At 33.5% G+C, this 25,399-nt stretch overlaps 4 protein-coding genes across 8 annotated transcripts; 3 read left to right on the top strand and 1 right to left on the bottom strand.

Moving 5' to 3' along the window:
* Window positions 2,603–7,029, top strand: LOC18588349 (U-box domain-containing protein 34). Of its 4 annotated transcripts, none has more exons than XM_018127863.1 (10): window positions 2,782–2,856; window positions 3,073–3,125; window positions 3,215–3,333; window positions 3,462–3,577; window positions 3,812–3,933; window positions 4,040–4,284; window positions 4,399–4,488; window positions 4,843–5,271; window positions 5,623–6,372; window positions 6,464–7,029. In XM_018127863.1, the coding sequence occupies exons 2-10, from the start codon at window positions 3,101–3,103 to the stop codon at window positions 6,656–6,658; spliced, it is 2,091 nt and encodes a 696-aa protein (XP_017983352.1). In that variant the 5' UTR covers window positions 2,782–2,856; window positions 3,073–3,100; the 3' UTR covers window positions 6,659–7,029. The 4 variants fall into 4 exon arrangements, with proteins under 4 accessions (XP_017983350.1, XP_007012759.1, XP_017983352.1 ...); XM_018127862.1 differs by having other exon boundaries at window positions 3,212–3,333; XM_007012697.2 differs by lacking the exon at window positions 3,073–3,125 and having other exon boundaries at window positions 2,604–2,856; window positions 3,212–3,333.
* On the bottom strand, window positions 7,285–9,631 carry LOC18588348. The gene is made up of 5 exons (XM_007012696.2): window positions 9,328–9,631; window positions 8,828–8,996; window positions 8,161–8,244; window positions 7,864–8,067; window positions 7,285–7,690 (listed from the first exon to the last, which is right to left on the bottom strand). Exons 1-5 carry the CDS (start codon window positions 9,373–9,375, stop codon window positions 7,596–7,598), a joined length of 600 nt encoding a protein of 199 aa, XP_007012758.2. The 5' UTR covers window positions 9,376–9,631; the 3' UTR covers window positions 7,285–7,595.
* Window positions 11,567–13,299, top strand: LOC18588347. Its single transcript, XM_018128323.1, has one exon. It carries the CDS (start codon window positions 11,648–11,650, stop codon window positions 13,178–13,180), a length of 1,533 nt encoding a protein of 510 aa, XP_017983812.1. The 5' UTR covers window positions 11,567–11,647; the 3' UTR covers window positions 13,181–13,299.
* LOC18588346 (serine/threonine-protein kinase 38) lies at window positions 14,084–22,390 on the top strand. 2 transcript variants are annotated; one of them, XM_018126624.1, is made up of 13 exons: window positions 14,084–14,506; window positions 15,777–15,951; window positions 16,982–17,065; window positions 17,256–17,497; window positions 17,643–17,886; window positions 18,437–18,516; window positions 19,009–19,093; window positions 19,457–19,588; window positions 19,676–19,789; window positions 20,530–20,577; window positions 20,836–20,920; window positions 21,718–21,768; window positions 21,861–22,390. In XM_018126624.1, exons 1-13 carry the CDS (start codon window positions 14,319–14,321, stop codon window positions 21,911–21,913), a joined length of 1,581 nt encoding a protein of 526 aa, XP_017982113.1. In that variant the 5' UTR covers window positions 14,084–14,318; the 3' UTR covers window positions 21,914–22,390. The 2 variants fall into 2 exon arrangements, with proteins under 2 accessions (XP_017982113.1, XP_007012755.1); XM_007012693.2 differs by having other exon boundaries at window positions 15,765–15,951.

The raw sequence follows: 25,399 nt of genomic DNA, 5'->3' as shown, positions 1-25,399 counted from the left end.
AAATATATCACATAATCAATATAAATAATATAAAACTTGTAAGTTTAATCAAAATGTTAAATAGAAAAAATATTGGAATTCACATAAATAATAAATATTAATATTTAGTACACTGACAGTGTATGAAATCTATACACTGTCGGCTCACCAAATACTACTATTTCATTAATGAAGTATAACTAAAAATCTTAAAACCTTAAATTTAAATACTAAAATATTTTTAATAATTAGTTAAATGAAAACAATTTTTTTTTCTCTCTAACTCCCTCACATTGTTCTTTACTAAAATTTAAATGCTACTATTTCATTAATGAAGTACAACTAAAAATCTTAAAACCTTAAATTTAAATAATAAATTTTTTTTAATAATTAGTTAAATGAAAAAAAAAAAATTTCTCTCTAACTCCCTCACATTGTTCTTTAATTATTCTCTTCTTTTTATTCCTTTCTAACTCTATTATCTTCTCCTCCTCCTCTTTTTCTTCTATTAAAATTAAGTTTTGCAAAACTGTTCAACTTCAAGAGTTTTTAAGATAATTTTTACTTATTAACTTTAGTGATATATTTTTTAAGTGATGTTTACAATTGATTTAGTGTTATAATGTGATAATCAATTGTTATTTTTTAAAATAAATAAATTAAAGTTTTACTTTTAGTTTGATTTAGGGTTATAACCATTAAAGATAAATGATAAAAATAGTCAAAGTAAATGACTAACATCAATTTAATATCAAATTAAAATTCTAACGGAGTTGCAACAAAATTTTTCGAACACTAATACTATCCCACAGTCAAAAGGATTCTTTATCACAAATGGTGGTCAAATTGATTAGCTCCCCATTTGGTTCCAATGCTAACCAACAAAAGAATTACTTTCTTGTTAAGCTGTAAGGCATTTTGGTTCAACAGTTCTTTTGCTTTCTCTTTCTCTCATCAAAAAGAAAATCTCCATATCAAATTTTTGTCTCTTTCTCTCTTTTAGGGTTTTAACAGCACACTTTCTTAAGAATTCAATAAGATTTTAGTTTGGATATCTATGAAAATTCAAGAATAGAAGGTGAAAGAGGGTTTTTGGAAAAAGTGAAATATTTTAAGTTTTAATTTTAATAGAAGAAGAAGAAAGGGAGAAGAAGATGGACTTAGAGAGAGATAAAAACTAATAATAATAATAATAATAAGTTACGAGAGAGTTGCAGAGAAAAAAACATTTTTTTTGTTTTTTATTTAATTAATTATTAACAACTTGTTAATATTTAAGTTTAGGTGTTTAGAAATTTTTAATTTTATCTCATTAATGAGATGACAGTATTTGATAAACTGACAATGCATAGTTTCTATTTACTGTTCGTGCATCAAATATAATTTCAAATAATAAATAATAGATTAATACTTTAGAAAAATATAAAGTTTAAATTTAAGATCTAAATTTACAATTTTGTATTAAAATTTTGAAATTTAGAAAAATAATTATAAAATTGAACAAAGAAATAAATAAATAAACCTTAAATTTTAATTAAAAAATATGAAGTCAAAAATTGCCTCAAAATAATAAATCAATACTTTTTTTGCTAAAATAATAAATCAATGATTTAGTAAAATAAATAGTTATACTATTTTCAATTTCAATCAATTTTGATGCTCAAGAGTTATATTTTAAAGTTCAAGAAAACTCTGGGTTTTCCAGAACGTGTTGACTGTTATAAACAAGTTGTTGGTTCTTTAAAATTTATTGCATAAAATCAGCAATGATATTATGTAAAATATATAGCTATACTGGTTGTAAGGCCAGTTAGAATTACTACAAAAGAATCCTTAGCAGAGTGCCAATCTAAGCATTTCTTCTATGCTCCATGAAATAGAAATTTATTGCACTTTAAAAGTTTTCAGCTTTACAACTTTCCCAATTACCTCCTTCATCTCAAGAGTTACCTTTCTAAATGACATTTTGATAAGCAATGTAAAATAGAACGGAAGAGATGGTTTGGCAGAGAAATGGAAAATGAAATAAACGGACGTACGATCATGGCTATTAACTTTGTGAATTATTATCTGTTTTTAGGTATATCAACTCCTCTACTTTGACCCGCAAATTTTATGGATTAATTTGTTCTATAAGATGTTTTACAGAATAAAATTAGTATGAACTTTTAAATGTTCAATATCATCTTAATATATAATTGAGATGAGATTCAAGATTATTATGATATCTTCAATTGATTTCTTTTCGATAACTTCTTTTTTAAATGAGACTTACGACTCAACTTAATTTTTTTGATAATTTGTTAGAGAAATGAAAAACAAAAACGAATAAAAATATAATTCATAAAAAATATATAAATTTAAAATGTATTCAAGCATTTAATTTATTAGTTAATGTATAATTCCTTACTTACAAAATAAGATTCGAATCCTTTTTTTTAATTGAAAAAAAAAACTTAAGATATTAAAAAAATAAAAAAAGTACGAATTGAAGGGAATAAAAAAAAAAGGGGTTAAAGGGTAAAATCCATTGAAAAAACTAATACATATTTTGTTAACGATTTATTACCACATTTTATTTACAAGTGGCAGTAACTACGAAGTCAAAATGAGTAAATGACCTGTCGTCAACGATATCTGCGACAAGGTTTCAAAAATACGAACTTTTAACTGGAAAGGTATCCGAAATGAGCGTGGCTAGTGCCAGCAGCGGTGGTGCTACGCCGAAGATGACGACCGTAGCGGTTGCCGTGAAGGGAGGAGCCTCCGGGGGAAGCGGTAGCCGACGTGCGGTTCGATGGGCGGTGGAGAATTTGAAAGCTGATCGTTTCGTTTTGGTCCACGTCATGCCAGCAGTCACCTCTGTTCCAACTCCGTGTAAGCATTGGTTATATGATATTACCTTTCTTATAATTCATTTTTCTTTCTTTAGTCTTTTTTATTTGATCAAATGATGTTTAATTGAATTGAACTTTTGAAAGTTACATGAATCTGGAGATGTTCAAATTTTAATGGAGGATCGTTGTTATGAAGAAAATTTAGTTTGGTTAATTCAGTTATTGAGACCAAGCAAGCTACTTTAACTACATGCAGGAAATTATATAAGTCTCAAAATAAATCCATGCGAATAGTTATGGTGAAAAAGGGTTAGTAGTTTTTTTTTTTTCAAACAAAAAGGTGTTAAATTGAGCTACTTTATGTTGATTGTTTGGTGTTTATATGATTACCACAGCAGGAGATCGAATACCCATCACGGAAATGGACGAGAACGTTGTGGCAATGTATGTTCAAGAAGTGAAACTTAAGTTTGAGGAAGTGTTTATACCATTTAAGAAGCTATTCAAAACAAGAAAGGTGGGTTTTGGCTTCTTTTCTAAAAAATAAAAGGTTCTTATAAAATTGATCTTCCAAATGAAGTATAAATTTTGTACCAAATTTCTCTTCTATTTTTCTTTTAAAAAATTTATTTCATTTTTTGTTAGATGGAAACATTGGTGCTTGAGGATGACAATCCTGCTGCTGCGCTTCTAAGATACATTTCTGAGTTTGGGATTAACACTTTGGTATTGGGTTCTTATAGTTCCAACTGTATAACAAGGTATGCGTTGCCACTGTTCATTTACTGGTGAAACTTGAAACCTATGTGGATATATGTACTAAGCTTAATGGTATCTATTTACTCCCTAGTTTTGCTATTTCAAAGTTGAATAAAGAGCTTGTGTATAGGAAATATTGTTGACCAAGTTTTTCAGATGCCTGCATAGTAATCCTGTTAGCTTTTTTTTGTGGCTATGGAATTACAAATGCTAACCTTCAGCAATATCTGCTATAGGAAGCTGAAGGGTACTGGGGTACCTATTACTGTCCTGAGGCGTGCCCCTGATACTTGTGATATTCAGGTTATATATAGACAAAGAATCATCACAAAATCAGCTAATCCCTTATCGACTAGCGGTAAGCTAGAAATGGTTGCACTCTATTTATCCATTTCCTACTAATGGAAGCTTTCAAGATAATCCGTTTACCAGCAGTCTTGATTCTCTCGTTTGCAACATCACAGGGACCAGTCATAGGCCACCAGTTTTTGCTGCTACTGGTCGAAAAGAAAGTTCCAGTGGCATTAGTAAACATATATCCGGTCCTGCTAATGCTTCTGCAGAATCTAAAGTGCAAAACTCCTTTGGGATAGCATCTTTATCAGAGCTTAACTACCCATATTCATATGCATTTTCATCTGTGGGATCTTCAACAAATGGTAGTACTATTAGGCAGTCCAATTCCATGGTTTCTGCAAAGACTGAACAGGTGAGTTTTCTTGAGCATTTATTAGTGGCGGTTGCATTTTATTTTGGTAATTCTTCAATTCCATGTCTTATCTGGATAAGTTTTGATAGAATTTATGTGGAGTTTGATCTGCAGGCTGAAGTGGAACATCTGCGTCTAGAATTACAAAATACTGTTGCCATGTATAAACAAGCTTGTGAAGAGCTTGTCCACACCCAGAGCAAGGTGAGAGAATGAGCACATATATGTGGATTTTGCATTTCTCACAGGTTCAATTTCCCTTTCTTGAGAATCCTTTCAACAACCCATGTTGTTGTTGAAGAGATCTCTACATGATTTTATCCCCCGCCGCTTAAAAATTTCAAGAAATACAAAACTATGTTTTGAAATTACAGGATTTCAACCACAGTCCACAGACCTGAATAGATGGTATTCAAAATGCAATTTCTTAGCTTTGCATATCCTGTATTTCTTAGTTGCAAGTTGAGAGAATAATTTGTGTATTCGGATAGCCTAGAAATAACATGTGGCTCTTTTGTCCAAACTATTGAATGCAGTCATTAATGCTTTAATTTGCAGGTCCAAGTACTTTCTTCAGAATGCCTTGAGGAAGCAAGAAGAGTGAATGCTGCTCTGGAAAGAGAAGAAACTTTTAGAAAAATTGCTGCAGAAGAGAAAGCAAAACATATGCAAGCAATGAAGGAGGTTGATGAGGCAAAAAACCTGCTTTCTAAAGAAGCTTATGAAAGGCAGGTGGCTGAATTCAATGCTCTCAAAAAATCCTTGGAGAAGCAGAAAATTGTTGATGCACTCTTCTGTGGAGACAAAAGGTACAGGAAATACACCAGTGATGAAATTGAAGTAGCAACAGATTTCTTCTCTGAGAGTAATGTGATTGGTCAGGGCGGATATGGGAAAGTCTATAAATGTAGTCTTTATCACACTCTAGTTGCTGTTAAGGTTCTTCGACCTGATGCGATAGAATGGAAAGAGGAATTTCTGAAGGAGGTAATTTTCTGTAGCCTATAGTTTGTAGCTGCAGTCATGCTAATGAGCTGATTTCTTGCTTTTATCAACCATCATGAATTTTTTGAAGAACTTTTTGAATTGGATCCCAAGCTAAGATTGTTCCTATTTTGAACTCTATGTCCAGCTGTCCTTTTGCACAATCATACTTATATTATTTAGTCATAAAGTTCATAAATTTGTATGTTAGAAGGTTTCCATTTTGTGTACTATGAGCTATGGCTAGTTTCTATTACTTGCTAAATGTGAAGTATATGGCTATGAGTCTCCCGCAAATGGCTCAAAATTTTCACTGCCATTATGGCATAAAAATTTCACCCCATATTTTTGCAGGTTGAAGTTCTAAGCCAGCTGCGCCATCCACATATTGTTTTGCTGCTTGGAGCCTGTCCAGAGAATGGTTGCTTGGTTTATGAATACTTGGAAAATGGTAGCTTGGATGAATATATTTTCCATCGAAACGGAAAACCTCCACTTCCTTGGTTTATTCGGTTCCGCATAGTTTTTGAAGTAGCTTCTGGGCTTGCATTTTTACACAACTCAAAGCCAGATCCTATTGTCCATAGAGATTTAAAACCGGGTAATATATTGTTAGATAGAAATTATGTGAGCAAAATTGGGGATGTTGGGCTGGCTAAGCTTATTTCAGATGTTGTGCCTGACAACATCACCGAGTACAGAGACTCTATTATTGCTGGTACTCTCTACTACATGGACCCTGAGTATCAGAGAACTGGCACCATCAGACCAAAATCAGATCTATATGCTCTTGGAGTCACAACACTCCAGTTACTGACAGCTCGCCATCCCAATGGACTTCTACTGGCAGTTGAAAATGCCATTACAAAGAGCTCCTTAGCTGACATTCTAGACAAGTCAGTTACAGATTGGCCACTAGCTGAAACAGAAGAATTAGCTCGAATAGCATTGAAGTGTTCAAAGCTAAGATGCAGGGACAGACCAGATCTTGACACAGAGATTCTGCCAATTCTCAAAAGACTTGTTGATGTTGCAGATGCTAGTTTAAAGTTAGAAAAGAACAATGCATACGCTCCAAGCCATTACTTCTGTCCTATCCTTCAGGTGAAAACTGTTAGCAGAATTTCTGGTTCATAAATTAACTGTGATCTCGTATATTTGCATTCTCAATGATTTTTTTTTTTGGATAATGCAGGAAGTGATGGATGACCCTCACATTGCCGCTGATGGTTTTACATATGAGCACAGAGCCATTAAGGCGTGGCTTCAGAAACACAATGTATCACCAGTTACAAAGTGTAGGCTTCAGCATTCCGTATTGACTCCAAATCAGACATTACGCTCTGCCATACAGGAGTGGAAGTCACGGGTGACATTGTCTGGAACATAATTTTAAGCAGGTTGTATGTCACGGTACCTTTTCTCGGACGCAAGATCTTGTTTCAAGATGAAAACAGATTCATTCTTCACCCCCCAACCAAAAAAAGGGGGCATGGAACCCTTGGAGTGAGGTTGAAGGTCAGCAACTGAATTTGTATATGAAGTGGATACTGAAGGTCAAGGATTAGTTCAAATGTGATTTTGCACGTTACAATGTGTACGTATAAAAGATCACAAATTCTTGTATTAAGACCTTTCTACTGACGAACCCGTCTTTAAAATAGACTTCAAGTCTTTACAATGTGTATATATAAAAGATAAAAAAATTTTATTTCGTATATTATTAGGCATTCATCTGGAAGTAATTCATGGTACAGGATACCCGTAGCCTTTCCTGAGATGACTGATAGATGGAAATCCATATGAGCCCTTGCAAAATAAACCTGCATATAATATAGGATGACTCGTGTTCTCCACCTGATCTTCTGCTAATCTAATACAGAAGGTAAGATGACAACAAATGCCAAAGCATTTCAAACTGATGCATGCAGCCTAGAAGCTCACTTCTAGGTTGAGGAAATTCATACTAAACCACTTTTACTAGCTTGTAAAGTGAAATGAACACCTTGACGCAACTGAAAAAATTAACAAACACGACTTGCGAATACCATGAGATAACAGGGTAACACTTTTACAGAGCCAGAAAGGAAGAGCCTATCTGACTGATAGAAGATCTAGATCATCATCCCAAATTCTCACTGGGAAATTCAAGTAAGCTGATTTTGGGATTTGAGTTTTACATCCTTGTTCATCTATAGCAAGTTGCCATACCAATAAAATGGTGTAAACACTTGGCAATATCAATTATTATGTACATGTTTTTTGTCCTGGGAGAAAAAGGAACCTCAATATTTTCTAGAAATCCAGGCTACACGTGCTTAAAACTCTCAGGCATCGACTTGAGTGAATTCTAGTGCATTTGCATCTGCATCTCGTGTAAAAATTGCTGGCCTCCCAGATCGGCTAAGTGTGTAGGGAATACCTGCAATATGGAACAATATTGCAATAAGATATCCTCATTCCCTTTGTAACCTACAGAGCTACATGAGAAATCTGCAATTATAAAGCTAGAAACAAAAAGATACCATGCATATAAATATACAGCGAGATATCACTTGGCAAAGATGACTCTGGAATAAGGAAAAAGGATTTTACCAGCTTTGTCAAGGATTGCTTGCAGCTTAGATACATCCCGAATTGCAATACAAGCATGACGGTCTCGGCCCCCATGTTCAGGTCTTCCAGTTAAGGGGTCCGGATTTGGAAGTTCCATCAAATGAATCATCTCGGAACCCACCCACAACCAAGCACCTCTATACGGAAGCTTATCATGTGGCCTAGCCTCATTTATTTCAAGTCCTAATTTAACATGTAGAAGCAGATGCTCAATTTATATTTCTTTTCTCTCTTACCAAACAAATGAATATATTAGAATGGAAAAGGGCAGCATACCTAAAATATTCTGATAAAATTCAAGCGATCTTTCAAGGTTTTCACACAGAATTCCAACATGGTGAACACCAATAACTCCATAATCTACATCAATGACAATAACTAAATGTAATTTTATCCAAAGATTGGAAATGAATAAAATGTAGGAGAAAACAACAATATATACTTAACCGAAAAGTTGTACAGAATGAATACCAACTCTATTTTGCCTGTAAAGTCCATGGCACAGTGGCAAACTATGAGCTATGGCACCGAGGTAGGTAGGTCTGGTGTTCTGTTCTCATCAATGACCAAAAAACAAGAGATTTGCATTCATTCTGTTTTATAAACTAACTAGGAATTTCAAATTTTCATTTAGGAAAAACTACATGAAACATGTTTGATAAAGAGAATAAGTATGTCTTGTTAATAAGAGAAAGATGAAATACAAATGAAATGTTAATTTTCTTTAATACTTTTAAATCAAAATTTTCAAAGATGCTTGAAAAGCCAGATGAACTATAACAGGGATCGAACTGATTCCAATTACATTCTCTGTTTCAGCTCTTAATAACTTAGAGAAATCAGGCTACCAAGACTAGGTTTTGTTTCCCTGGTATCAGACATCCAACATTGACAGCAAATATAATGCAGACCGAACAAAACGATACCGAATAGGAGCAGTTACCTATCTTGTCACTGATACTAGCTGATTCTTTCTCAAGTACACTTCCTTCAACAGAACCCGTAGCTTTTGTCTTGAAACATAACCCTTGATATCTCCCGTTCCCCAAAACAGTATGGGGAAATAGGGATGGTGTATTTGTAGAGACGGCACTAAAACTTGTACGATTCAACTGCCAACCCGAAAACGAAAGAAAGGGAAGAAAAGGGTGTTGAAAACATCAGCAGTCATAACCAATAAAAGGAAAATACATTGCATTTGTCAATCAGCTAGACCTCAAGTTGCCTCAAAACCATGGGGAAAGCTAATAAAAAACCTTCCATGTTTGGGGTTGAATAATCAATTCCAGATTTAAAAACTCAGACCTCAACTAGTGAAATTAAGATCAGCTCATCAACATAATTTCAGTCGATTCTTAAACGACTTCAAATCATTACCCGATCTCAAAACTAAGTAAATGATAGAATCTTGGTACAAATTTCTTCGCTAGCTGATAAAGTTACCTTGTATTGCAGAGAAATTGCCGCAGAGGGACCGAGAAGAGAGGCCATGGCTTCACTTTTTTTCCCTTAAACTCGTTTCCCCTTTTTAATTCCGCAACTTTGTTTCAAACCCATAAGCAAAGTAAAACCATTCATTAATTCTTGGCTCAGGATTTTTCTCAAACGAACAGAAGCCACATCCACTAGTCAAGAATTTAGATAATTGTGCAAGAAACAATAAAATAACAGTCAATTGTGTAAAAAATATGAATTTGTTGGGCATCTGAGAAAAACAAAAGGACAAAAAAAAATGAGTAAAGCATTGAATCTGCAGTGCCGTGCTTCTCTTCCACGTGTTGAAACCGTGGGGCGTCAACTGCCTTGCCGTTGAAATCAGGGGCGTTCAAAAAAGTTGAACGAGTCTATGACCGATCAAACAAGTCATACCTTACTTAGAAAATAATTAATCATGTGTTTTTCATTTAAGTGCATGTGTTTTTCATTTTGCCACTCAGATTAAAATATTTTGGTTGAATCGAATAAAAATACCATAATTCTATAAATTATGGTTTAACTAGTGCCTGTCAAAATTCATTGTTTATATCAAAATAATCTAAATCGAATCTAGCTATATGCTGAAAAAAGATTCCTTTTGTCACAAAGATTTAAAATTTTGAGAATATTAATAAATACTATCACGAAATAAGTTGGTACTGATAAACTAATTTTAGCATGTGAGTTGGTTTTATTAAAATAATCTAATAAATTACTTAATATATTTTTTTAAAAAAATTATACTAATTTATGCAATATTCCAGATACTAATTTTTGTTTAATTAAATAAGTACTTATGATGTAAGTAAAGGCCATTGCTGACAAACCAACACCTCATCCATCAGTGGACGGTACAGTCAAAAGACTACAAAATGTTGAAACTCAAAAAGAGAGTTGTGATGCACGGTTTGATGTTACAGGTGGTTATTCGTACATAATGAGTACAAGGATGTTCTAATCAATCTATTGATTAGGGTCCAGAATAATTCAGGATTTTCCCATTTTGCCAAGTATGAAAACAAAACCAATTTTCTGCTGACAATAACTTGTCATCCACTTTTTCTTGGCCATGTAATTAATTATCTATACAAAAAAAACAAAATATACAAAGTCAATTGAACAAGAAGGAATGCAATTGAATAAAAATATTGCAACCTTTTATCAAATTCATTTTACAGGTTTGAGTTTTAATTATGGGTCTAGCTTTTTTTTTTTCTTAAAGTTGTCAAGTATCCTAGTCGATTGTTTTCCCTTAAGAACTAAGAAGGTAGGAAATCTAGTCTTAGATGTGGGTGTAGGTGACTATATGGTTAGTGTAACTTGAATAAATTGTGGATTTGTTTACAAAACGAACAACATTTGAGATTCTCTTCTTATTTGGTAAGTATTTGAGAGTGTCATAGTTAAGTTTGGGACCTGAAGATATCAAATGGGAATTTCAGCATGTATGCTAAGGGCTTGAAATAGGCACCCAGTGATTATAATTGGTATTAATGTAATCCGTTGGTTTATTTAATTTGATTTAACAAAGAAAACAAGTCTAAAAAGAAAAATCAGGATTCAATTTTTAATACTTTAATGCTTTTAAACATAAAAGAAGATTTTAGTTAGATGATTCTTACATACTGACAGATTAATTTATTATAATAAAAAATGAAAGCAAAGTTAATAATTTTGAAGAAAAAATAATTATTGAGCCCCTTTTTCATAAGCAATATATTTATATTTATTTCATAAGGACAAAGAGTTGTTAGAGCTTGAAGCGTCTTCCAGAGAGTCCTACTCCAATGGAAGGAGGCTTTCTCAGATTTTTAGGACTAGTAGTTTTAGGACTAGTAGTTTCTTTTTGATTTAAGGTTATCCTCACCCTTTTTAGTTGCTTCCCTTTGCCTTCCCTCCTACTTTAACGAACCTTCTGCCCGACTTTCCCTTTTTCCAACGTGTCCCCTCCGAATCCCCACGGAAACTTTAAAAACCACCGCGCTTTGCAAAAAAAGGAAAGCAAATTCCCCTCCGAGTTGCGTAAATTTTTTAACAATAACGAAAATAAATCCACAGAATGAGAAAAGTCAAGTCACCGTCAAAGCCCACCCTTATACCGCGTTCACACCTGAGCTTACCACGCGCTTCCTTACCCCTCTTATCTCCCCCACTCGCTTACCGCGTAAGCTGATACATATATAAATGACCAAATCCCTCAGTTCCCATCTACCATTTCAAATCATCTGCTTTCACATTTCGTCAATCAAGCCCTTCAATCAACAAAAAGAAACCCTTAATTGGCTTTATGGAAATCGGTTCTTTCACATTTCTATCTCCGGAAGATTTTTCTTATAACAACAACAGCAACTTCTCTTGGTTTCAAGATATGGACAATGGGTTCAATGGGAACGGCAAGAAGAGGGGTAGAAAAGATGACGAATCTTTGGTCAACGAAGAATCGAAGAAGAGCGCGTATGGGGATATACTTTCCTCGATTTTGCTCTTGGACGAGGAAGCAAAGCAAGAGCAACTTCAATGGGTCACTGACTCTGAAGAAGAAAAAGCTTTCTTCGAAGCCAACTACAAGGAAAAAGTTCAAGAAATGAATGGTTATTTCGACCAGCTGCAGAACCAATACACTGAAATGGACGAATTGGATAATTCCAGTAACAAACGCGCTCGTAAATCCAGTATAGCGGTTGCTGCTGCCGTCGCAGCGAGTTCATCTGGTTCGGACAATGTGGGCCCATCGCAGACGGGCAGTGGATCCGGCCAGCAGAGGCGGTTATGGGTAAAAGATCGATCTAAGGACTGGTGGGAGAAGTGTAACCACCCGGATTTCCCCGATGAGGAGTTTAAACGCGCTTTTCGTATGAGCAAAGCCACGTTCGATATGATCTGCGAGGAGTTGGAACATGTGGTGATGAAAAAGAACACGATGCTTCGTGACGCGATCCCGGTTCGTCAGCGAGTGGCGGTTTGTATTTGGAGGTTGGCGACGGGCGAGCCGCTTAGGATGGTATCGAAACGATTCGGATTGGGGATTTCCACTTGCCATAAGCTGGTATTGGAGGTTTGCACAGCGATAAAAACCGTTTTGATGCCTAAATTTGTTCAATGGCCTGACGAGAATAATATGAAGAGGATTAAAGAGGATTTTGAGTCGGCCACTGGGATTCCAAATGCGGGTGGTTCCATGTACACTACTCACGTGCCTATCATTGCACCAAAAGTTAGCGTGGCAGCGTATTTTAACAAAAAGCATACGGAGAGGAATCAGAAAACTTCCTATTCGATTACCCTTCAAGGAGTTGTTGATCAACGAGGAGTGTTTACAGATGTTTGTATTGGCTGGCCTGGTTCCATGTCTGATGATCAAGTTTTAGAGAAGTCTGCCTTTTACCAACGAGCCGCCAGGGGACAATTGAAGGATGTTTGGGTCGTAGGGGGTAAAGGGTACCCTTTGATGGACTGGGTTTTGGTTCCTTATACTCACCAGAATCTGACTTGGGCTCAACATGCTTTTAATGAGAAAATTGGGGAGATCGAGAAGGTGGCCAAGGAAGCATTCGCCAGATTGAAAGGGAGGTGGTCTTGTTTGCAAAAGAGAACCGAGGTTAAGCTACAGGAGTTGCCTGTTGTGCTTGGAGCTTGCTGCGTTTTGCATAATATATGTGAGATGAGAAATGAGGAGATTGACCCTGAGCTCAGATTTGAGCTTTTTGATGATGAAATGATCCCAGAGAACAATTTGAGGTCTATGGCTGCCGAACAAGCCAGGGATCACATTGCTCACAATTTGTTGCACCATGGCCTTGGTGGCATTGGTTTTCTATAGTGGTTTATTATTATTATTATGATTAGTAATTAATTTAGAATCGTTTTTGTAGTCTTTTATCTTTTGCTTGTCATTCTTTTTGGCTATGGAAATAAAGATCATTTTTGATTTATTTCTTACGGGTTTGTAAATTGTCAACCATTTTTATTTTATTAGCTTAAATGCTTGGAAAATACACAAAAATTTATAAACTTTGGTGAGCATAGTCAATGCATTTTCCACATGTTTCACGAAACTATGGACCCTTAATTTATTCCATGAACCACGTAAACTGATTACTTTATGTTATATTCATATTATCATAATTTGACTTACAACAATCCCTTCCTCGGCATTGATTGGGAAGACTGATGAATCCTTTGATGCAATCCCATTAATTAATGTCTTACCAAATTTACTTAAAATCCTCACCGGTGGATCAAATACTTATTGCCGAGCAATTATTTCTAAAATTAGTTACTATTTACAGAGGGTATTGTAAATGTGTAAACTTGATATGTTGAATATCATTATCATCATCTCTGCACTTACATCATGATCTTCTCCTAGATGACGTTAGCTTCACACAGAATCTATCCTCTGAGTAGAACACTTTAGTAGGTCCCATGTGCTTGATCATTTTGTAGACAAAAATCGAAGTCTCCTTCGTCTGATGAGTTGAACAATTGATCACGTTACGAACATCAGCATACATTTTGATGCGCTATTTCCCGGCCGGAGAGGGTCCCATCTGATTTAATATTTGTTGGAATCATCGACAATTCGAGACCGTTAATTTGTCCAGTCTACGCTAATAAAATCCTACGTGTCGAACCGCGCATATGGACAACTTCCAGGTTCCAAACTGTCGAAGCCACGAGTCAGTGGGACCACAACCAATTGTAAATTACCACGTGTCAAAAAACCAAGCCGGGTTGTTGAATTGAAAGGAAGGTAAAGGGGAGCTTTGTTTTTTTCAGGTCTCGTTCATCCCCTACATGTAATAACCTGAGGCATCCTCCTGGCCTGCTTCGTTGTCACAATCACCAAAAACCACGCACAGGAGAAAAAAAGAAGCAGAGAGTTTATTATCTTTAAAAGAGGAGAGAGAGAGAGAGAGAGAGAGAGAGAGAGAGAGAGAGGGAGGGATATAAGTATAATGGAGAACCAGAAGAAGGAGGAGATGGAAGGAGAGGAGGACGAGGTGGGACCGATGGCTGGGGAGGTGGCGGAAGAAGAGGAAGGGGAGGTGACCAGCTTGACGCTTGAAAGGGTGGCTGCGGCGAAGCAGTTCATTGAGAGCCACTATAAAGCCCAGATGAAACATATCCAAGAACGCAAAGAAAGGTATAGATGCGAAAAAGATGTTTTGTGTATTTATATTGCATACTAATCATATCTACATGATTCATTTGTTAAATGTTTCTGCATGGCTTTGAATCTGTTGTCTTGGATTTCTTTTCATGAAGATCTTGTTTTGGTTTGAGTTTTTCTGCATGGCCGGTCTTAGATTGGAAGCTGAAATGTGTTTTGCATTTTGATTGCATGGGATTGGTTTTGGCAATCTTGTGAAATTGTGATTTTGTTGTACTTCTTTCTTCTTAACTTTTGGAATTCTATTGAATTCAAAAGTTAAAAAAATTTCAGTTAATAAAGAGAACTTGCTTTAGAAAGGCTTTGCTTAATTAATGAATTAATGTCAGTTTACTTTCAGGCGTAGAAATGAGTTGCATATATACGATCATGCCGTACATTGCTGAAATGGATTTAAGAATTAAAGGGGAAATACATAAAAAGTGTGAATAAGTTTTATCTTTAGAAAAATGAAGCTGATTGCTTGAAGTAGGCTATTGTGGTGTTTGGATGCTAATAGAAGTTTGCAAAGAAATAAAGAGAAAAGTGCATTGAAATCTAATAAATTATGAGTTGTCATAATTAACTGTGTCTATCCTTTATATGGAAACAATTCGTCAGAGTTCCCAACCTACACGACAATGTTAATCACTTTCCATGTAATAAGTTGAGTATTTTTTCCCAAATGAGCCGGTTGGGCAAAAAAAAAAATGTAGAAATTACTTTTAATGCAAGAAAAAATTACATATTTTCATTATGATGCAAGTCCATTTGTTCTTTGAACAACACAGCTGGAAGGAGCGCTGAAAGAAGGAATTAGAATTAAAACTGCAAACAAGGCCTCTATCCAATGCTATATGAATTGGCTGAGGCCATGGGAGGTCCAAAGTTCAAATCTGCCCACCCCTTATGTGTGACTGCATAGCTAAATATGAAGGAGAAATGATATTTGAGTTAGAAATGTCAGATAAAGCGGCATTAGTTTTTTCTACACATGGTTTTGTCATTGCATTTCATTCTTCCATGATGCTGTGCTCTTTGTTGAGTAACCTTTCTTTGATATAAGTCTCTCTTTATGCAGAAAGTGATGCTAATAATAATGTGTTGCATTTATTCTTCTTTGTTTAACCATTTTAATTCTGCTTCTTCCTTCTTTTTTCCTTGTAATTGTTTGTATTTACCTTAGATGATTGTAGTTTTGTGGAAGGACAGTTATTGATAAGAGATTAGACTGTAAGGTGTTTGATTTTAGTGTATCCTGCAGGCGTTTAGTGTTAGAAAAGAAGTTGGCATCGTCAGATGTTCCAGAGGAGGAACAAATCAATCTGCTAAAGGATTTGGAGCGCAAGGAGTCAGATTATATGCGGCTTAAAAGGCACAAGATTTGTGTTGATGATTTTGACCTTTTAACCATTATTGGGAGAGGGGCTTTTGGAGAGGTTAGAGATACAAAAACTGTTGATAGTATTCATAGGACATACTTTTGACAATTATCTTTGGCCCTTCTATTTTTTTTCTTCTTTTCTTATAAGAATTAGCATGTTGGGGTGATATTTGGAAATGATTGCAAGATTTACAGCATGATACATTCTATTAAAATAATGGAAAACAAAAGTAATAATCACAATACCTATTCCACTTGAAATCAGATTTATAAATGATAAGCAACTAACAGATAGTGATACCATTCTTGAATGTAGCAATTGTGATGTACGTGAAGCTAGAGGCAGTGGTTATTGAGGTGGCTGATGGTAGAAGTTATTGATTCACTGATGGTTTTTTTTTTTAGAGTTTTTGTAATCAAATTATCCACGATGCCATGTTTATGGTGCTTTATGCAAATCTTAGCCTGTAGCAATACTGCTAGTGTTGTGGTAGGATCGTTGTGCTATTGCTAGAAGAGCTGGTTGATGAAGTTTGAAACAAATACACTTTGGATGCTTCAGTTTTGTAGTATGACATGAGACATGCCAATCCTCTTTTTGAAGAGATAACTTGAAAATTCGAAAGTCACAGTTTTTTCAATGCACTGAGGTGTAGATTTGGTATTGAAGACCTTGAGTTCCAGGAAACGTACAAATTCTTCGATTTGTAACTAATTAGAAATACTTTATGCTCTTATGCTATTTTATAAATCTCAATCATATGAGTTCAAGTTTAAGTGCTAGCCTTCCTAAGATAAAAATGCCTGTGATGCAAGTTTCCTTCTGTTTTCTTTGCCTAGTCTTTGTTCATCACAACCTCGTCAGAGATAATCCTTTCTAGGGTGTGACAGCAGATAAACATTTTTTCCTATGCATATAATTATTACATGTGGATTATGGGCTGTGCCTTTCTTTTTCTTTTACCTGCTTGAGTGCTACTCATATCACTTTCAATTTATTATTATGATTTTTTAAAAAAAAATTGAATGTTCTTCTATAATGTGGGAGGGTACTGGTCTGCTCATGTGTTATTATTAGTTTGCAGGTAAGATTGTGTCGAGAGAAAAAATCAGGTGATATTTTTGCCATGAAAAAGTTGAAGAAGTCAGAAATGCTTAGCAGGGGACAGGTGAGATCTGAAATCTTTTGTCATTTGATTTCAATTTATGCATGCAAAGCATGATTTGTTTCACCTGGGAGAAACTCCATTTCCAGTTTTCTTTCTATTAGATTTTTCTTGTTGTTGAAAACTCTCTCACATTTTTCTATGCTACCTGTTTAATTTCTTTGCACTCACAGATTTTGTGAATATAACATAGGTTGAACATGTGAGAGCTGAGAGAAATTTGCTCGCTGAAGTTGCCAGTCACTTCATTGTGAAACTTTATTATTCTTTTCAAGATACTGAGTATTTGTATCTAATCATGGAGTATCTGCCTGGTGGTGACATGATGACTTTGCTAATGAGAGAAGACACCCTAACTGAGACTGTGGCTAGATTTTACATTGCTCAAAGTGTTCTGGCCATTGAATCTATTCATAGGCATAATTACATTCACAGGTTGGTAACCTTTGTTGATTACCAACAGAAATATCAGGAAACGGCATAATAGTTGAGACTGTAATTTTTTAACCTGATGTAGCTTCTGTGAATATTATCGACATCTGAGAAACATGTGCTTGTTTTTTTTTTTTCCTTCCTCCAGAGACATTAAACCCGACAATCTTCTGTTGGACAAAAATGGTCATATGAAGCTCTCTGACTTTGGTCTTTGCAAGCCTCTAGACTGTAGAAATTTATCTGCTATAAATGAAAATGAAACCCTGGATGATGAGAATTTGAATGAATCAATGGACGTTGATGGGCACTTCCCTGAATCTGGTAGAGGAAGACGCTGGAAAAATCCCCTTGAACAATTGCAGCACTGGCAGCACAACAGGAGGAAACTGGTACAACTTTATATTCTTTTTCTCAAGTTACAAATCTGTCATTCTAACGCGTGCATGCATATATACAAGAAGCATGCTTACTGATTTTATTTCAGAGAATTCCTTAATCTACACTCAGAGATAGTAATATCATAATGTATTCAAATGAATTTTGTGGCTATGCATGGAGCCATGGTGAGTGTGTTTGTACCAGAGAAATATCATTTCAAGATTTCATCAATAATTCAATTGCATGTTCCAATGAATTATGAAAGGAGCAAAAACATGCTGGGTAATTAGGTTTAAATTCCTTTGGATGATTGAGTGTATCAGTTGAAGAATTTGCAAAGTTCTTAAAACCTAAATTCTAGCCCCATTTGTTTCAAATTGTTCAAGCTATTCGATAAGTTGAACTTTAGGATTAAGCTGATTTACTATTCCTTTCCCCCTTTTTTTTTGTTGTTTTATGCCTTGTTAGAGGGCTGCATCCTTGTTGGTAAATTTTTTGGATGGAATCAAGTTATATATTCAATTATTCTTAGGTTTTTTTCTCTAACTGTTTCAATGGCAGGCATTTTCAACAGTTGGAACACCAGATTATATTGCACCTGAAGTATTGCTGAAGAAAGGATATGGCTCAGAGTGTGACTGGTATGACTTAGAATGAATGATATTTTCTCATTAGATTTGTAATGCTTACATCTTGTTTCTGTCATTTTGAATCTGCTTTTTTCTTATGTTCTTAATTGAATGTGGAGTTAAATTTTCAATGCAAAAATATTATGTTACAAGAAAACTTGGTTGAAGACATGTTGGTTCTATCCTTGCCTGAATGTCACTGAAGTCTGAAAAAGACCAAAGAAACAAAGCAATGAGAAAATTCAATTTAAATTAAGATGAATATAACTTTTTGTTTTCAAGAGCTTTCAAATTTTAGCAGGCAAAAATGGTTGGAGAGTGATCTAAAGTAAGCTGCAGTAGGATATGCAAAAGAGTTGTCTGAAGACTTTTTCCCACTGCAAAGGATAAACTTTATAGAGATAATCTTTTATGTATATTCGTGATATGCTTTGTATGTAATCGTAATGGATAAGGTAATTTCATTTTCCCTTCAATACATTCTTATTGATTTACCTCTTGCAGGTGGTCACTTGGTGCTATCATGTATGAAATGCTTGTTGGTTATCCTCCATTTTACTCTGATGATCCAGTGACAACATGCAGAAAGGTTTTATCTGTTCTAAAGTTTTGGTTTTATTTAATTTTTCAGCTATTTTGAGCTGAATTATGGGATTTCTAACTAGCTTTTAGCATACATGGTCCTCTTCGTAACACCGTTATACCTTTTCTGCTTCATTTTCATGCTTCTTTCTCTCATTTTGGTGGTCTTGACGGTAGTCTTAAAGCATATATCGTATTTGACTAATTCAATTCATTTTGTTAGTATAGCAAGGATGTGATGTTAAGTGTCAGCCAGTGATTTTAAGTGTTTCGTATTAATTGTTTAGCTCGCTAACCTCTTAGAAAAGGTTCAAATACTTGTTTTTCTTTTTATTTATTTATCATTGCTGTGCTGTCAAATGCATGCCAGATTGTACACTGGAAAAATCATTTGAAATTTCCAGATGAGGCAAGGCTTACACCTGCAGCAAAGGATTTGATCAGTAGGTTGCTTTGTGATGTTGAGCATAGGCTCGGTACTTTAGGAGCAGACCAAATTAAAGTAAGTTTTATGACTATCAAAATATTCACTCTCCATTTTCCTTTTTATTATGTTCTATTTTACACCTATTAACAATGGTATAATTAGGCTCATCCTTGGTTCAAAGATACTCCATGGGACAAACTCTATGAAATGGAGGCAGCATTTAAACCACAGGTTGAGGGGGATCTTGATACTCAAAATTTTATGAAATTTGATGAGGTAAGTTATTATTAGACATATCGGTGTTTTCCAATCTTTTAATTGAAAAGCAAAAGTAATTTTATTAATAAAGAGTTGAAATACAAACTTCAACAAAAAGAGCTCCCAACACATAGCCCATAAGAACCAACCCAAAAGGACTACTCCATCTCTGGTACCCCCAACTTTACAAAAATTAACTTATTTAGGTCTCAAAGACCAAAACAATCACATAGCAAGAAAACAACCGTAACTACAACCAAATCACACTCAACTTTGAAAGAAAATTAGAAATTGCAGAGAGGCATTTTCTCAAACATTCTAAATGACGACTCATCAAAGCACATAGTAATTGCAATTGCCATCCCTCAAAAAAGCAGCCAATTTCATCCTTGAATATCAGCTTTGTTGCCTCACAGTTAATGGAACAAAAATCAACCTACAAGGAAAACGCCATTCTAGACTCAAATCCAGGCTACAAAATTCTCAATGCGATTTACTCTAGCCTTAGCAAGCTAATCTGCCATTGAGTTACACTCTCTAGGAATATTGAGGAGATTGACTCTACCAATTTGATTTTTTAATAAAACAACATGATTTAAGAAGGGATGACAAAATGATCTGTTGCCCAAAGAACTACATTTAAGGAATTACTTTCTCAATCTTTGACAAGTATTATTTTTTTATGCTCTGTAAAAGATGTTTTCTGCCTTTGTTTATATGGAGCCTACTGATGACGTAAATTTCTGACTCTGCCACAGGTGGAAGGTCCAAAACCAGCAAGAACAGGATCTGGGCCAATAAGGAAGGTACCTACCTTTTCTCCAAGGACTGTAAGGATGACTATTAATGCAATTAACTGTAGTTTGAACTTTGAAAAACTTAACCATTGTTTTGCTGCGACCATTTTGTATTTTGTTGAAGAAGATCATGATGGAAGTTTCTTGGCCTGCCTGTAACTCATCTTTACTGTTGTTGACTTATACTGCATTTGTATGTCCTTAAGTCATCCAATCTTAATATTGTCTTGCATAACTCACCATTACTGTTCCTTACTTTTCTGGCAGATGCATTTAACTCCTAAAGATCTTAATTTTGTGGGCTATACGTACAAGAATTTTGAGGCTGTCAAAGGGTTACGTCATTCTTTCGGTAAAACATTCTTAGTTATTTGTGTTTATTTTTTATTTATATCGAAACTGTTTCTTTTATGTCAAATCTTTGATATCGTGATTGAAAATCATATCATTAAAACTTTGATTTCATGATTTCATGATCCTCAAGTAACCTAAGTTACTGATTGCGAATGTTCACATGGGAGGACACTGTCATATTCCACTTATTATTTGCATAAGCTCTGTCAATAAGGTCACAGCTGTATTTATCTTTGAAGAAATTTAGTCTTTCGGCAAGCCAGGCCCACGCATGGATTCTGATGTGGTGTCAAATTATAGTTGCCCTCCTGTTGTCAACCAAGTCATACTAAAATTGGTCTTTCTAGAAGATTTCGTCTTTCTTCATGTAAAATACACCTTCTGAATATTTCAGTGTTCTGATCTACATGGTACTTGGAAATACGAGGGCTGTCTGTTACGATTATATGGGTCAATATGATTCATACAATGTTTAGAAGTACTAATGCATTATCCAAGTACAAGCAAGGGAATTATAGGTAATTTAATGCACATTTCTGAAGACTTGTAAGGGGTAGTCAAGAGATGGAGAATGAAGGAAATGTAGAAAGGGAGACCCAAGTTTATTCATACTGGATGCCGTTGACTGTTAGAGGATAGGTCTTTTTAGCTTGCCTAGAGAAAGAAAGAAGGGAAAGGGAGAATGTGCCGCAATTAAAATCAAATGTAGTAGCATCTGCATCTGCATGTGTGCATGCATGTGTTGTTATAAACTGTATTCGATTTCTTTTGTTTCTTATCATTCAACTGCTACAGATATAAAGGGGAGTGCACCACCAAGGCAGTCGTCAACTGACTCATTCCACAGTAAGATTTCATTCCTAGATTAAGACTGTCGGGTCTGGATTTCATTTGCCAGATTGAGTTAAACTTTTCTCATGAATGAGTTTCTTTTTTAGGTGATTCTGGTGTGGACTACTCGTCTAACGACACAGAAACAGGGTTGCTTTGATCATCAGGAGATGGCATGCAGATTGAGTGACTCAATCCTTTCCATGGATAGCACCGTGCATAATGGATAAACGATCTCTTCTTATTTTGATTGACGGGTCTACCTGCTTATTTTAGCCAGGTTCTACCCTGATTTGCTTATCTATTGAAGTTTGCTGGCACATATTTGCCGAACTAATAAGTATACAGTAAATATCAATTAGATTGAGGAGAGTTCTTTGATGGTACTGGTTGGTAGCCATTAGTGAGTTTTATGTCCATTTAGTCTTTGAGATTGTATTGAGGTCCTGACTACCCAGGTTGGCAAACCAAATTAAACGCCTTCGCTTGTGGCAGTTTCTGGTCCTTTTTCCATCCTTTCTTGATTGTCTAGGAAACTGTTAAAATGGCTAAATTAATGGTAAGGACTCAGGCCACTGACTGATATTGTATGGAAGCCTTGTTCTTTGGCAATGAACAGCAAATCATTTGTCGTTGAGACCTTGTCTGTCTCCATGTGCCCTATCACTTGAACCATTATTTATCCGATTGACTTTAGAAGAATAAGACGCTTTGAATTTTTTGCATAATGTTAAACACCAATATGATAAAATGGAAAACTATAATTCTTTCAGATACGTACCATGGACAAACCCAGCTTTTGTTTTATCAACCAAACCAAATATTGTAACAATTCCAGTAGCATAATTATATAATACTATATTATTGTGCCTTTTGTTTCCTGGAGACCGTCCACTTTTGAGTGCTGATTATTGCTTTGCGTGACAATTGATATTTACAGGGTGGGTTTCTTTGAAAAAGCCAAAAAAAAAAAAAAAACAGAGGAACAAAAGGATTGAGTCATTGAAGTGAAACCTAGGATCCCATCCCAGGTCCAACATGGCCACATGGGATACAAGTCTGCAGCCTGATATTGCATCCCATACTCATAACTTCCTATAATAAGAAAAAAGAAGAGAACAATAAGAAATCCCAAGCTGCAGGGTTCCAGTTCCGGTGTGCCCAACCTGAGCTAAGCAAATGGCATAATGGATCTACCCCACATATTGATTTCTCTATTTAATTACATTTAGATTCCTAATTTGATAAATTATGATGGCATTCTGCATTATGAATGATTATTCCTTAATTGAGGATAACATTTTATTTCCATATATTGCACTTTTTTTCATCTATAGTTGCATTCAATGTATACTCTTCTTTCTTTTTTCATTGGTAATAACTTTTCCTTTACAAATTTAATTTTGCTTCTTCCTACTATATAGATTCCAATCCTCTTAATTTTTAATCTTATAAAAAAAAATCATATGTAAACAATGATTATATGTATATAAAAGAATTAGTACTAAAAAAAGTAATATAAGAAATGAAATTCCAAATCCTCTTATCAAAAATCAATACCATATGTTAGTAAATATAATCGTCAATAGAAGGTAATTAATTAATTATTATATTAAGATTAGTGACCATACTTATTAAGATTATCAAATAGATATTTTACTTAAATATTAAGTGCATGTTTGGCCTAGATTTTTGTCAACTTATCTACCTCTTAAAAGTAAAAATCAGGGCAAATATGATTTTTTTAAAAAACTCTTTTAAAAAAGTAGCTTTTTTTTAAAAACAAAATTTAAAAAAAAAACTTAAAAAAAAGCTCCAAGGAGAAGCTTTTTTCTTCTATTCTTTTAAAAATATGAGAAAATTTTATTTTGTTTCAAAACTTTCTTCATTTATTAAAAATAATTACAATATTACTCTCTAAAAAAATACTTTTTATGATAATTTTAATAAAAATATAATTTTATAAAAAAAAATATTAAAAATAAATTTACCAAACAACTTTAACTTAATTTAGAAGTTATTATTTTTCATAAGAGCTTTATATATAGTTTTTAAATTAAAAAAAAAAAACAAGTCAAAATGGCTCTAAGTATTTTAAAGTTGATATTATCATTTGTGCTTCATTTCTTTTTTTGGTAATATATTATCAATGCTTCATTACAAAAATTGTTATTGTCTTGACAAAACAAAAACTATTAATTTCTTCTGTTACTTTTCTTGGATCAATCATAAATTTTTTGTGATGGATGCTACTAACCAAATAAATAATTGTTGACATGGTTAAGTCATTATTAATTCACATCAAACTTTATTGATTAAAATAAAAATACTTTTATTTATTAATAGGCTTTGTTATCTTTAATTAAGACAAATTAATGTACACTCACCTTCAAATATTTTGATTTTATTTCTTTCATCTCAAACTAATAATTTACATATTAAAATAATTATACAAATCATCTAATTTATTAGTTAGAATTATAATATAATACTATTAGTTAATTAGATTATAATATATAATTAAAGTGATATTATCAATAAAATTAACTTTATATATATATATATATATATATATATATCATTCACATCGGTAACATATTATTTTAATTTTTATATACATTTAATTTTATAATATAATTTTTTTTCTACCGTTACATATCACCAACTAAAAAAGATTTTCTTACTCAAAAAAAGGAAATAATTTTTTTGTTGTGTTCGATAATCTATAGTCTAATAACATGCTTGGTTTATTAGAAAGAATGAAATGAGAATATAATAGCTATTCCAAGAAAATAGAATATAAGAAGAATAATTATTAAGTAGATTAATTCATGGAAATGGAATATGGTAGAAGTTGATATTATTACTTATTATATTATTTAGTTGGTAAGAATAATTTTAAAAATAATTAAGGAATAATGGGTAAAAGATAAAAATACACTTTATTAAAATTTAAAAATTTTTAATTAAAAAACAAAAATATTATGATGAAAAAAATACTCTTTATTAAAATTAAAGAATTTATTTTTTTAAAAGATAAAAATATTCTAAGCAATAAAATCAAAATAACTTTTATATAATTAAATAATATTTTCACCAAAAATACAAACATATTTTTATTATAAATTTAATAATATTTTGTATTAGAAGATAATTAAACTTTTTATTATAATTAAATAATATTTAATATTAAAAGATAAAATATTCTTCATTAAATTTAAATAATACTAAATAATATTTTTATTACATTTATTATATTCAAATAATACTATTAAATAATATATTTATATTTTATTATAGTTAAATAATATTTAAATATTTTCATTTTCTTTTTTTTTGAAAATGAAATAAAAAAATTTTGTGTTTTAGAGAGAGAAGGAGTGAGGAAGAGAGAGAAAAAAATACGTTTAGTGTTTTTTTTATATGATAACTTTTTAAATTATAAAAAAGTATATTTATCTAATCAAATTTTTTTTTATTCTCAACAATTTAAAATAGTTATTATCAAGAAAGTCCTCGTAATAGCTATTCAGGTTTCTCTTAAAATGTTTATTTTAAAAAATAATTATTTTATTAAATTAAATGTAACTTAACCTAAAAAATAAAAATAAAAAAATATCGAAGCATGCTCTAAATCTTCCTTTTA

This window comes from Theobroma cacao, chromosome 9, assembly GCF_000208745.1.
Source record: "Theobroma cacao cultivar B97-61/B2 chromosome 9, Criollo_cocoa_genome_V2, whole genome shotgun sequence".
In the NCBI taxonomy this organism is placed as follows: Eukaryota; Viridiplantae; Streptophyta; class Magnoliopsida; order Malvales; family Malvaceae; genus Theobroma; species Theobroma cacao.
Note: the sequence above shows the minus strand (reverse complement) of the source record. Positions and strands in the feature narration are given on the sequence as shown.

Excerpts from the sequence above, each read along its gene's own strand:
- LOC18588346 (XM_007012693.2), top strand. The coding sequence starts at position 14,319 with ATGGAGAACCAGAAGAAGGAGGAGATGGAAGGAGAGGAGGACGAGGTG. Across the intron at positions 17,066-17,255 it reads AAATGCTTAGCAGGGGACAG|GTTGAACATGTGAGAGCTGA; the intron begins GTGAGATCTGAA and ends AATATAACATAG. Across the intron at positions 20,921-21,717 it reads AGGGTTACGTCATTCTTTCG|ATATAAAGGGGAGTGCACCA; the intron begins GTAAAACATTCT and ends CAACTGCTACAG.
- LOC18588349 (XM_018127861.1), top strand. The coding sequence starts at position 2,667 with ATGAGCGTGGCTAGTGCCAGCAGCGGTGGTGCTACGCCGAAGATGACG. Across the intron at positions 2,857-3,211 it reads CACCTCTGTTCCAACTCCGT|CAGGAGATCGAATACCCATC; the intron begins GTAAGCATTGGT and ends TGATTACCACAG. Across the intron at positions 3,334-3,461 it reads AGCTATTCAAAACAAGAAAG|ATGGAAACATTGGTGCTTGA; the intron begins GTGGGTTTTGGC and ends ATTTTTTGTTAG.
- LOC18588347 (XM_018128323.1), top strand. The coding sequence starts at position 11,648 with ATGGAAATCGGTTCTTTCACATTTCTATCTCCGGAAGATTTTTCTTAT.
- LOC18588348 (XM_007012696.2), bottom strand. The coding sequence starts at position 9,375 with ATGGCCTCTCTTCTCGGTCCCTCTGCGGCAATTTCTCTGCAATACAAG. Across the intron at positions 8,245-8,827 it reads TAGTATCAGTGACAAGATAG|ATTATGGAGTTATTGGTGTT; the intron begins GTAACTGCTCCT and ends TCATTGATGTAG. Across the intron at positions 7,691-7,863 it reads AGCAATCCTTGACAAAGCTG|GTATTCCCTACACACTTAGC; the intron begins GTAAAATCCTTT and ends TCCATATTGCAG.